Source organism: Anopheles coustani, chromosome 2, assembly GCF_943734705.1.
Source record: "Anopheles coustani chromosome 2, idAnoCousDA_361_x.2, whole genome shotgun sequence".
Classification (NCBI taxonomy): Eukaryota; Metazoa; Arthropoda; class Insecta; order Diptera; family Culicidae; genus Anopheles; species Anopheles coustani.
This window is the reverse complement of record NC_071289.1, coordinates 24,008,830-24,021,156: the sequence shown is the minus strand read 5'-3', so window position 1 is coordinate 24,021,156 and position 12,327 is coordinate 24,008,830. Positions and strand designations below refer to the sequence as shown.

The 12,327-nt window shown below is 47.3% G+C and overlaps 1 protein-coding gene across 1 annotated transcript in view; it reads right to left on the bottom strand.

The window, feature by feature from the left end:
* Positions 1-756: 756 nt before the first annotated feature.
* The window catches only part of LOC131264121 (voltage-dependent calcium channel subunit alpha-2/delta-3), a 52,404-nt gene continuing 40,833 nt past the window's right edge, over positions 757-12,327 (bottom strand). Inside the window, exons 4-19 of the mRNA XM_058266410.1 lie at positions 7,919-8,389; positions 7,679-7,843; positions 7,468-7,584; positions 7,145-7,337; positions 6,044-6,567; positions 5,875-5,972; positions 5,678-5,793; positions 5,372-5,577; positions 5,039-5,247; positions 4,757-4,789; positions 2,799-2,906; positions 2,558-2,671; positions 2,349-2,496; positions 1,642-2,262; positions 1,050-1,206; positions 757-941 (exon numbers count right to left, since the gene is read on the bottom strand). Coding sequence (XP_058122393.1) covers positions 757-941; positions 1,050-1,206; positions 1,642-2,262; positions 2,349-2,496; positions 2,558-2,671; positions 2,799-2,906; positions 4,757-4,789; positions 5,039-5,247; positions 5,372-5,577; positions 5,678-5,793; positions 5,875-5,972; positions 6,044-6,567; positions 7,145-7,337; positions 7,468-7,584; positions 7,679-7,843; positions 7,919-8,389 — 3,465 coding nt within the window. The remainder of the gene's footprint in view (positions 942-1,049; positions 1,207-1,641; positions 2,263-2,348; positions 2,497-2,557; positions 2,672-2,798; positions 2,907-4,756; positions 4,790-5,038; positions 5,248-5,371; positions 5,578-5,677; positions 5,794-5,874; positions 5,973-6,043; positions 6,568-7,144; positions 7,338-7,467; positions 7,585-7,678; positions 7,844-7,918; positions 8,390-12,327) is intronic.

The following is a 12,327-nucleotide window of genomic DNA, read 5'->3' as shown; positions in this document are numbered from 1 at the left end:
CGCCTTGGATCGTTGGTGATATCGCTTTCATGTGGGTCGTTTTTGAATGTACTGTTTTTCGCACCCTTGGGGAGGATTTCAGTTGTGGGGACATGGTTTATTTATTTACTGTTTTTGATTTGCCAATGCATCTCTCCTCACGATTGCCGTAAACTGTATACATTTATAACTTTTTTTTACTTATTTTAGATAGTTTTGGATTTTTTCTTCATAACGTCACAAGTACAACCCAAACCCCCGTTGGTGTACCATGCTCCTGCAATGCGCACACATTCGGCCTATTTAATGTTCGGAAGGGTTTCTTTTTTATCTAGAGTATAAATGCACATGGAACTAGATTCTCGCTAGCTGTTCCGATGCACCCAAGGGCAAACTCTAGCACGAGCAACATAATTTCACAGAAAAGAGCTAATCAAGAAAACAAAAAAACCACAACACCCATTCCATCCCGTTCAACATAGTTCAGCGCCTTTTCGTTACCCTTGTGGCGAGATGCCGTAGCTTCTATTCTTTTTCGTTCCCGATGCCATCGCTCTGCCCTCCACCAGGCGCACATTCTAATTATTGTAGTAGATTAAACTAGCACTCAAAAGAATGCACCGATCAGCAGGGAGTTGGGAAGAAGGTGGCAGCGTCGATGTCGATCGCTCCCGTAACGGAATCACCTCCCGACTGCAGTAAGGTTGTTTTGGGTTTCTTTTGCTGACGACACCGGCTCGGTCGCACGCTAGAAGCGCTTTAAACGGCCACTTCCTATCACGCGCTGGCAAGCACCCATATCACAATGAAGGTCGCTATCGTCGAGTACAGCGACGCACGGAACAAAGTCGTCGCCGTGCCGCACTGCTTGATTTCGATCTCCTCCGGGTGGTAGCTGATGCACTTGCCCGGACGCTTCCGGAGCATCTTCTCCTTGGCCATGCGACGCACACCGCAGGCACCTGCACGTGGTTTAGGGTGAGAGAAGATTTGGGCGAGTTATTAGAGCATCAGCCTTCCCGAACAGTTGGTTGGTTGGTGGTGAACGATTGGAAACGCGCCTCGCTTACCTGCACCGCCGACGACCTCTTGGGGTTCGATGTCGAGCTGCTTGGAGCCGCACGGACACAGCACGTCCACTACCAGCAGGATGAGATTGCTGTTCGGTATCTTTTGGACACTGAACGGCCGCTCGCAGCCTGACGAGTGACAGTTCGTAAGTTTGCCCTGCAACGATAGATTCCTTTTTAGTACAGCTCCACCTTGAAAGTAACCTAAGAATACACTTCGATTGTAGAAAGTAAGATTGAAATGAATGTATGATAAATTTATAAGACAGCCTTGCAATTGGTCCAGATCTTGGTTTTTCGTGTTTCATAATTTCCGGATTCCAAGTCACACAGTAACTCACATTGAAAGCATTTGTTTTAAGGTATTTCGATCGATCTTGGATCGAACGTTGGCCGAGTCGGAAAAAAGGGAAAAATATAAGCAATAAACAATATCGGTCGTTTCTTTTCAGATCTCAGGTTTTCAGCCAGAGGCGCTCAGCGGCCGCTAATTCCATTGGAAATGGCTTTAAAAAAAAGCAATCAAACTGTAACCTAAAGGTGAAAATGAAGTAATACATTACCAAGTGACTATTTGGATGGATTTTCCTACCTTCAAAGGATTATTTTGTCCACTGGAGTTCAACCGGTCCGGTTGCAAGACGTAAAGATCGGTCTTCAGATCACACGGACGAGCGTGAGCCGGATCCGGCACGACCCGGGGACCGGCCTGCAAGTTCGAACGCTGCGGGGTAGGCGTCGAGCGCTGCTCGTAGTCGGGTGTGGTCACATCGCTGTGCTCCGGTGGCAGTTCGTAGTCCGGCTGCTCGTAGTCGTACGTGTCGTCATCGTCCGGCTCCTCCGCGTTGTCGTAGTTGTAGCTCGCGTGCTGCAAGGCACCGATCGGCGTCGGCAACACCGACAGCCAGTACGTGGCGAACGAGACGAAGTACTGCAGCAGCCACGACATCGGGCGTACCGGTTTCAGCGGTTCGCCCGCTCCGGTGTACGGGTTGTCCCGATCCGAGCAGATGCCCTGATAGTCCATCAGTGGCACGCGCCGGTAGATGCGATCCTGCACCAGCGAGTCCATAATGGTACCGTCGATTTGGCCGAAAAATTTGCCCGTGTGCTCGCTTCGCTCCGACAGGATCACGAACCCGTTGTCGTCCAGCAGGTAGCAGTCGAGCTCATCGGAGGCGCAGTTCTTCTTGCATGTTGTCGATGCCGTACACTGTGAAGGATCGAAGTACAATTGGTAAAGTTTTCACCCCGCACGGAACAAGTGTCGAATGTCAGCAGAGTGGGGAATTGACCAACCTTGGATGTGATGTTGATAAAATGTTTGAACAGCGACTCGTGCAAAAATTGCAATCCCACCACGGCAGCTGGTGCCTTGTGGCCTCGATGATCGATGAAGATGGCATGACTCGCCGTAACCAGCGTTGAACTGTTTTTACCGGAGTATCTGAAAAGAATGATCTGGGTTAGAATGCAATATTCACCCAAAATATTCGTTCAATCCGTACCCAGAATTGAACGGAACACTGAAAACGAATCCTTCTGGTTCCGTGGCGTACAGATCGACAGCCCGCTTGTACCAACTCATATCCATGGCTCGGGCGTTTGTTTCACTGAAGTGCCTGTGAGAGTTTTCGAACAATTAGAACAGATTCGGTTACATGTTTTCGATTTAAGGAGTCTTTCAGGTTCATCAATCTGAAGTTGTAATGTAGCCGTTTTTTTTTTCCTTTATCCCAAGTGACTTACGGTTCCGTCGAATCCTCCGAGTGCGGCAGATGATCGATCCAGCGCAGCAGTCCCGATCGTGTCGCCACAAACGTCGTCTTCACGCTGAACATGCTGAACCCGAGCCGGCTATGTATGGTTCGCAAAATTGGCCATCATCCAAACGCGACGAGCGAAGACAAATCCGAGTGGGGCAACGACAGAGAGCGCAAAGAGAAGGAAAACGGCAGTTAAAGTACTTGTTGAACATGCGTCGGTCGAATCCCTTCAGGCCTATCACGGCAGTATCATCATCGGCCACATCCTTCACATTATTGGATTATCTTCGGGCGACAATCTTTTCCGGCATGTTTTGTGAGTCGATTTGTTAGCCCCCTTTTTTCAAGCTGGACTACCGGCCAATTAAATATGCATGCGTTGTACTCCCCGGTTCGCACTGTTCCCGCGACCGTGGCGGGATGGGAAAAAAGGGTCACTGCCAGGTCGTAAAAACAGGGCGCACAGCCAATTCATTATCCGGTTCCATCCTTGGCGTGGACTAATGATTACGGTCTCGCCCCTCGGGGACTAGGCACTGGTTTGGTTTGGTATCGCTCGGTTCGGGCTTCCCGGGAGACAATCGGAAGGGTAAATCACCGGCCGAAGAACGTGCCCCAAAATCCCTCGTCCATCGGGACTCGGGTGGTAATCTCGGTGGTGTAGTTTAATGGGTGAAAAATTTAAATTAATTTACGTACCGCACCACTTCATTTTCCGTGCGCTCATAACGATCATGATTAGTAGCCATCAACGCAAATGGCGTACACGGCGGTCGGCCAATGCGGGACGAACGCTTCATTACGGGGGGTCTGTTCGCGTGTAGACCCTTCGGTTTTTGTTTTTGCCTTTTTTAACGGGCACCGCGAGGGGTTATTTGTTCGTTACAGAATCACGCTACACAGGAAGCGGAAGTGCACATCACGAAAGTGAGGACCTTCATGCAATCGTATTTTTTGTACAAAGTGACACGGTTACCACGACACTTTTTAATTGATTTATGTTGTTTTGTACTTCATGTAATTAAATCCAACTGTCCAGATGGTTTGATGGCGTCACACATGAAAGAACCATATCAAAATTACCTTGCCGGATGTAAGCCGGATGCGATTTCTTGAGTTCTAAACACCATTGACACAAATTCAGCCAGACTTTCGAATAAATTAAGATGTTTGAACTGGTTACATGTTAATTCTTGGTTACATGTTAACTTTGTAGAATGACTCTTGAAAGTATTATCATCCTGATAATATGGATTCATATATTCTCTCTTAAGCCGTTGAACACGTTTAAGACAGATTAAAGAGCTTAAAAGCTAGTTTTGTATAATCTCTTGGACACAATAAAGAATCATGTTCATGTCTCTTTTGGGGCATTATACCGTTAAAAACACGTTAGATTTGAAACGGCATTGATAAAACGCTCTTATATCCTTGCAATCAAAATACTTTCTTCTTATATCGTTTCTTCTTTCACTTCCCTTTCAGTGCAAATTCGAATTCGTCTAATTCGTTTGTCGAAAAGCGTATGCAAGACAATACGAACTCTTTCTATCGCACGTATTTAAAGGATGTGTTAGGCACAAAGGATTTTTTTCATAAATATCACAGTTTGCAGATTGATCATTGAATTCATTAACTTTTTAAACCATTTGAGTTCCTTCGGTTGTGGAACCGAGTAAAACAATCTTGTTTTGAAGCTGATTGACGAATGTGTAATTGCCTAGGTCCTTTTTCCCCTTTCAAATAATCCTTTTAGTTCATGTGACATACTTATCCTGCAGAACCCATTATAGGTTGAATAATAATTTAAATGGAATATACAAAAAGTGCTAGTAACAACATTTCGCGACTTCCCAAATGTGTCCATAAAACCGTGGGGGAGAAGAAAAAACGGGAGTAGAAAAAAGAAGGCTATTTGCGGCGAAGACGTTCAAAGTTTACCTGTGCAGCAATGCCATCAACGTGGCAATGGGGCTATATAAAGTGGTAAGTAAAATACACAAAAGGAAAGCAAAGAAAGTATGCGTGTGCGTTTCCATAGTGAACGGGAAAGAGGTTAAAAAGAAAGACACATTTGCAGCGGTGCAAAGAAGAGTGCAGGGTTAGTAAGATGTTCGTTAGTTGGTGCAGAACGCAGGTGAGAATCAAACGTAAGGCAACAGAAGAGCGAGTAGTAACAGTGGGGGGGAAACGTCCAAGCAAGGGGGTACGGGATTGGCCTACCTTCGGTCCTCCTTGCGCGAGGGATGGCTCGGGGCTCGATCCAACCCGTCGGTAACGATGGCGTCACGCACGAGGCTCTGCACGAGGGTACGGTCGCAGTAGTACGGTTCCGCTTTGCGCGACCCTTGCGAGTTGAAGTGGTGCTGGGCGTAGTGCCCCACCGGAATGCCACCGTGGCCGTGGTGTGGCTGGGGTGACCGGGGTCTTAGCTAAACCGCGATGGGCGAGGAAGGGAAATGGAAGAAACAAGGCAAACGATGAGCATCGGAATCGGTTAGAGTTGCGCACGCGGGTCGTCGCGATGGTTTCTGCTTTCTTTTTGTCACAGCTTACCGACATCCACTTCCACCCAGGCCTGCCAACACGGGCCAAGAAGTGCAGCATTTGCTCCTCGGGAGTGTCGAAACTTTCGTCCTTGTCCCGGTAGGTGGATTCCGCCGTACCCTCGCCATTGCCGTCGGCGTCCTTTAGGCTGTTGTACTCGCAGTACACCCAGTCCGGGTGCACCTTCCAGTTGTTGCCCTTAAAGTGTTCGGTCACTGTTTGGTGCGATGAACAAAACAAAAACAGTATGCATCGGTTTAGTTAACAGTCCGATTCGTCCCGGGTTTCGGGTACACCAAACTCCTCTTGGCTCACCGTTGATGTGCGAGTGCCGGATCTCCTGCTGAGCGTTCAGCTCATGCACGCCGTACGAATCGGGCAGGGCGATTCCCAGCGAAAAGGGCGTACCGTCAATGGGGCCGTAAAAGTACCTGCAAACGGAAGGATCTGTTACTAACCCAACCTTCAATCACCACAAACAATACGGACAAAGTGTAAGGTGTTTGACATACTTTTGGAAACGCAACGACACTCGCTTCATGCTGTCGAGGTGCGTCAGTACAGTGAGTTCGTTTTCGCCTTCCTTCTGCATCACCATCTCGTTGCGTAACTGTAAAGGAAACATCGGTACCCGGTTCGTCATCTCTTCTCCTTCTCGGTTGTCACCCAATGGTTAGTTACCTCTTGCAGCGTGTTGGCGTAGCGCTGATCGTGCCGGTCGTTGATCGTGTTGCTCGGATTATCCACCTCCGGCAGCTCGACCTCGGTCAGATCGACCGAGTTGTACTTGTGTTTCAGCGTCGCACTGTACTGATCGTTGTCGCTCAGGGGGCGCAGGTCGGGATGGTACAGTACCCGGCCGTTGTTGTCCACGATGAACGAGTACCCGTTGACGCCGAGCTTGTGCTGCGGGATCATCTTCTGGATCTCCTCGATCGGCACATCGGTTCCGACCACCCCGAGCAGGTTGGCAGCCCGGGCCGAATGGTTACGCCGGTCGAACACGGGCGTGGAAACCGTGGTGACCAGCTTGCGCCGGTTTTCGCTTTCCCGCCCGAGAACGCCGCTACGGCCGCCCATAAACACCGGGCTCCAGTGGACGGGATGGTCCGCCTGGTAGAGCACCATCGGTCGGGCCATCACCAGTGCGTACTCGACCACCTTCTTGCGTGCCTCCTCGGCGCTGTTAATCTGAACGAAGAATCCTGGAAAAGTGGATGTAAAATAGACGCACCATGTAAGGTTTTTTTTTGTTTTACGAAGTAAAATTAATATGTTGCCAATATAATAAGGCCTGTCAGGCAGCTGCCTTACGTTGGTCGCACATAAGCCATAGTCATCAAAAGTATTGATGTTGGCTAAATATTTTCGTGTGACGGGTTTGGATGGATTGTCCAAACATGTTGGGGTTTGGTGGGTTCCGTACCACGTTGATCTTCATTCGGTTCATCTCCATCAGTGATGTACTAATGTAAAGTATTGCCGAATAAATGTAACTCTTTCCATATGTTTTTTTTTTCCTTTTAGGGAACAAACTTTCGACAAACATTGCGTGTCTTATACCGCTCCATTCTCAGCGGATTGTCAGAAATCTAAAACTCTGAGCCATGAGTCATCAGCTGACTTCCGCGAACATAAAGTGTCGCACGACTTCCAAGACGTTCACTGTCTGATTTGATCTGAACACAAAACAAATGCAATTCTAACTATTTAGTTCTAGTTGTAGTTGGAGTAAATCGTTAACGTTTGACAATTTGCTTTGCTTCTTTCACCCTCTCCTACCTTTGTTCTCGCACGCCATCCGGTACAGGTTTTTACCGCCACTCTTGTCCGTCCCAATCAGGTACGTGAAGATGCGCACCGGCATATGTGGATGGTTGTAGTGCTTGATGACGTCCATAAACGTATCACTCGGCCCGTCGGTGATGAGCATAATGGCCTGGTTGCACTGGCTCCCCTGGGAGCTTTGGTTGTACTGTGGAATGCAGCAAGAAGGAAACCAACATCAGGTCAGAGAGTAAGAGTACCAAAAGGTCAGTATAGACTCCTATAGCTCATTGTAAGAGTTAACCGATCGTCCACTGGTTCAACAGCATCAGCAGTACCTTTCGCAGCAGCTCGAAAGCCGTCTCAAGGGCAGCGGAAAAGTTGGCCGTATTTTCACACTCCACCGCGTTGATGGCCGTTTTCACTTCCTTCACGTTGTCCGGTGTGGCGCGTACCTGATGTTTTGGGTGAGAGGAGAAAAACAAAAGGGAAAATCGTACGGTGCTGAGAAGGAAACAAATCAGAATGCCAAAACAGTACTAATCTTACCATCTTATCTTGGAAACACGGCACAATCACGCGGGCCTGGTCAGAAAACGAAATCAGATTGAAGAAATCGTCATCGCCGAGCGTGTCCAAGATGGCGCCGGCCGTGGCCATTGCAAGCTGGTACTCCTTGCCACTCATCGAGCCGGAAGAATCGAGCAATATAATCTGGATAACAAAACAAACAGACCAGTGTGACCGATGGTAGTTCATTAAGCCGGTTTTGACGGTGAACATTCTTACCACATCCTTCGGTGACGAGGCCGCCTGAATAAACCAGTCCTCCGACCGGAAGTCGTTAATCTCCTTGCTGCCGTATGAAGTCTCCGGTGGCCAGGCGGTGCCCGGGAAACGCCGGAGGAAACCGGTGCTACTACCGAAGTACTGCCACGAGAGGGCCGAGTCCCGTTCGATGTTGTTCGCGAAAAGCGGATCCAGGTGGGACGACCACTTGATCGCGCCCTGCGTTTCCGGTTCATCCAGACTGACGCCGACGGGCAGCAGCACCGAGCTGAGACTGATGTTCACCGGGTATCCCTCGAAGCGGCGCATATGACGCAGCAGCATCTGCCGCGAACCTTCCGCCAGCCGTCCGTCCGACTGGTACTCGTTGATCCGCCGGGCGTCGTAGAACCCACCCGGGTTGGACTTGGCCGTGCTTGACTCCGGATCCGACTCCGAAAGGGCTGCCTGCTCCGCCGAATCCATTATTCGCTGTTAGAAGAAATACGAAAGAGGCAAAATGTCAATTCAAAAGGACTATAGAAAAATGTTTTGGTTTCTATTTAAATTTGTTAAAACCACCTTTAGGATTTACAATTGTGGGATTTGTACTTAGCTTTGATGTGTTCTAGATTCAGCTTGGATCAATAATCGAAGTTGGCCGTGAAATACGACGTACTTTTCGCTTCATCCGCCTTCGTTCAATATTCAAAAACAAACATTAAATTCCCTAATGCTTCTTTTGCGCTGAATACAAGCATGCAGTTCACGAGACCCGTAACGATCACATGGTTCGCTACTTCCGAGGACGATGTCTGTCATTGAAAGAACGCATTAAGTTGAGCTAATCCGCTTCCATACACAATCTGCACATTCTCCGTTATGCCCTCATCGCATCGATTCATTTTCAGCTCTGGGGCAACTGTGCGAATCGTCTACAAACAGGAATTTTGCAACGAACACTTGGCAGTCGGAGAAGGGAAACGCACACTTAATGTCACGAAGGGACAGCCAGTCTATGCTACTGCGTACACGATTACAATCAAGATTTCCCCTCACACATTTCTTATCAATCAATCCTGCAAAAATTCACTTAACGAAAATGGCTCCTCACTTTTCGTCCCTCACTTAGTGTGCGATGGCTTTAATGTTTATCTTTATTTATTTTTCGTATGGAAGCGCTTAGTAGGGACTCGAGGAGCGAAAAATCCATTCCCGAAAAAACAGCTCACTCGAAGCGGACCGGAGCGCCTAAGTAGGCCATGATGGGATGGTTGGACTTTTACCGAAGGTGCACTTGACAGAGCGGCCTAATCGAAGCAAAGCAAGGGCATCCTTCCAGACTCACTTTACAAGAAGCTAATGGACGCTCTTTGTCGACGGGAAGGTTCGTGGATTAAAAAACGTGTCCTGTTTTTTGCTGGCTCTCGTTTAAACTTTACAGACATTGCCAGCGGGCATGTTGTTTGGTGCTGCGCCGCTTCGTGATCGATACGTTTCGCAACGATGGTAGTTCGATGCACCGTGGACAGTCGGCTCTGTGTCTGTTAGGTTCGGAAAACTTTTGATTAATAAAAATTATCTTCTTGTTTAACTCTGTGCCAACAGTCTTCCAATTTGTTAAATTCTACTCCATGCGATTTTAAATGGAAATTGAAATCTCTGTTGAGTTTATCTGACAAACATTGAAATTTGTAAATATTTTCCATTTATTTTTTTTTAAATTAGGATTTCTAATCTTTACTAACTAAGAAATCAATCAATGTTAAAGCACTTGCATATAATCTCGTTTACACTAAATTAGTAGCATAAGAGATTGTTTCGCAAAACGATCCCATAACTCTCATCGAAAACTGAGAGAACAGAATAATATCGATGTTGCTAAAACGATCGAATCAATTTGCAGTTAATGAATAGTTAATAACTTCATTTAATGTGGCTCCTGGTCCTGAGACTGAGCCTTACGAGCGTTCATAAACTTGTTGCAAATGACAAATTAGAGTTTCTTTTTGCGAAAAAAGATATTCTACAATTTACTATGATCGTTTGGTTTTTACTATGGTGAACAAAACAATTTAATTGTGTTTAGAACCCCACATGTTTATAATTTTCAGTAGCTTAGCGACTCATTTTTTGTGTTCAAAAATTTATTTGAAGCAAGCCCAAAATCTATTGGAGGCGTTTTTCAAAATTAGGAAGAAGCTTTGGGTTTTAGTAGTTTTCACGGGAGCATACTTTCCCACAAAACCGAATAAAAATTGGTTACTGTACTTAGGTATCGGATTTTCCAGTGCCTCCAATCCATCATATCCCCTTCTCATACGGGGGAATGAAAATCTTTCGAAAATTATAAATTAGAAGAATTTCTCGCTCAACATGTTGTTCAATTTACTATCTCGCCCCTAGTGTAAACGATAAAGTTATTTGTAAACCATACAAATTAATTCGATTCGGGGCGTTAAACAAATGTTGTAACCGGTTTCCCTCCCCACAGCCAGCCCAGGGATCGAGGGAACGCGCACGCGAGCGCCTCCTTAATAGATAACGTGAGTGGAATAACTATTATCATTTTGTCCCGTACTGTATCGCTCGCCAGCAGCAACGGAATCCCAACGTTCCCGGCCTTTCCCGCAACGGGGTTGTGTCGAGCCGTTTCCGGCCGTCGAAGACGAAGCAGACGACAACGACAACCACCACGACGACGACGACGATGGGACTCTATCTTTTCCCTTGTGCAAGTTTGGTAACAATGGCTAAAAGGTTTCCCATGCTGGCCCCGGTTTTTCCTCCAACAATCGCCGTCGCCCAAAGCGATAGATAACAAAAAAAAAACAACGAAGAGGAAAAAGAAAAGGTTCGCCCGATCCGAGCAACATTTCCCAGCGGCCTGTGCACCACAGAAGGAAATACGTGCTGTTGCTTCTATTCCGCACAATGCCGCCATTTCCGGGGGACCCCGCTCTGCAAAAGGCTTCACACAACCCTTTCCCTTCGTTGCTACTATCACGTGTTTCTCGCTCTCTCTCTCTTTTTCATCCTCGTGTGTGTGTGTGCGTTATGTTCACCTCCCTTTCCGTATATGAAACTCAGTGTTTTGTTCTATCCGCCGTTTGCAAAAGCACACCGCGCCATGTATGCCCGGCGTACGGTTCGATCGATCCAGGGAAGGCCCACGTGTAGATATATAAACTATATTTTCCATTTTAATTTAATACAGCGAACATCGTTTTCCCCGCCTCGACCCGCATTCGAGACCGCTGCGCTAAAACGGGCTTCTTGGACAGCGACACAACGGAGGCTCAAGAGTCAGCCACATTATTGGCTTTCACGTACAGACTTCCGAGACAACCGAGTGGGAAAGTCTTGCTCGTGGCTGCCTTTTCCTTACTATCCCCCCGTTCCCGTTTCGCTTCATCATAGACCGTTCGCCAAGACGGGGTTTTGTAGAAGCGGTACACGAGCAAGCCACTTCCGGTACACCACACGACGCTCGGGGTAAGACGCGCGGCCAATAAAAATATCGAAATTAAAGAGTATAACTTACATGGCAAGGACGTTTTCGATATTACGCTTCACTAGGAAATAAATTTCTAAATATGTTTCTACCGCTCGATATGGTCCGCGGCGTCCGATCGGGTCCGGGTGCTGCCGTTCCGAGTTCACGATAAATTGCATTGTTCCGAAGCGAAATTGGGCCAACGTAAATGAACTGTTAAATTTAAATGAATCCAAACCGAACGCGGGGTGTACCGGACGATGGAATCGAAACGCGCGTGGTGTAGCTGAGTGGGAGTGGGAGAGCTTACATAATGACTATTGTTTCATACATTATTAAAACCGGTCTTAATTTGTTTCTATTTTTAGGCGTTTTTATACGTGATATTCAAATGATCAAACAACTCTTTGAGTTTTGTTTTTCTGGGTTGTTATAAGGATATTCGAATTTGCTCCGGTTTGTAACTTGATAGAAGAAAAACGATTTAAAAAAAAGATTAAAAAAGATTAAAAATGATATTTACTTTGTCGATTGCAGAAACTTTTCCAACCGCCACCAATCAATAACTGCAACTGCGAAATACTTGGATGCATACCATCTTACCAACTTCTTCGCGAACAGCCCTGCCTCATTCGGTCCCATTCCAGAACCCCCCTCGGTGTGTTCGGTGCCTACGGGTTAACATTTCGCCCGGAACATGTACCACCGGCGCGCCGAGGTTGAGCCGGAACCGAAGCGGAAGTGCCGTGAAAACGAAACAAACCGAACGAACCGAAACGAGCATACGTCATTGTTAGCGCAAAGCAATGCACGCCGAACACGGCGTTTGCACACGAAAAACCGCCAGCAACAACACACCGCCGGAACGGGGGAAAAAAAGTTTTCCTCACACGTAAGCAAAAGGTGCTGCGCGCCCACGGAAAAAAAAACACAC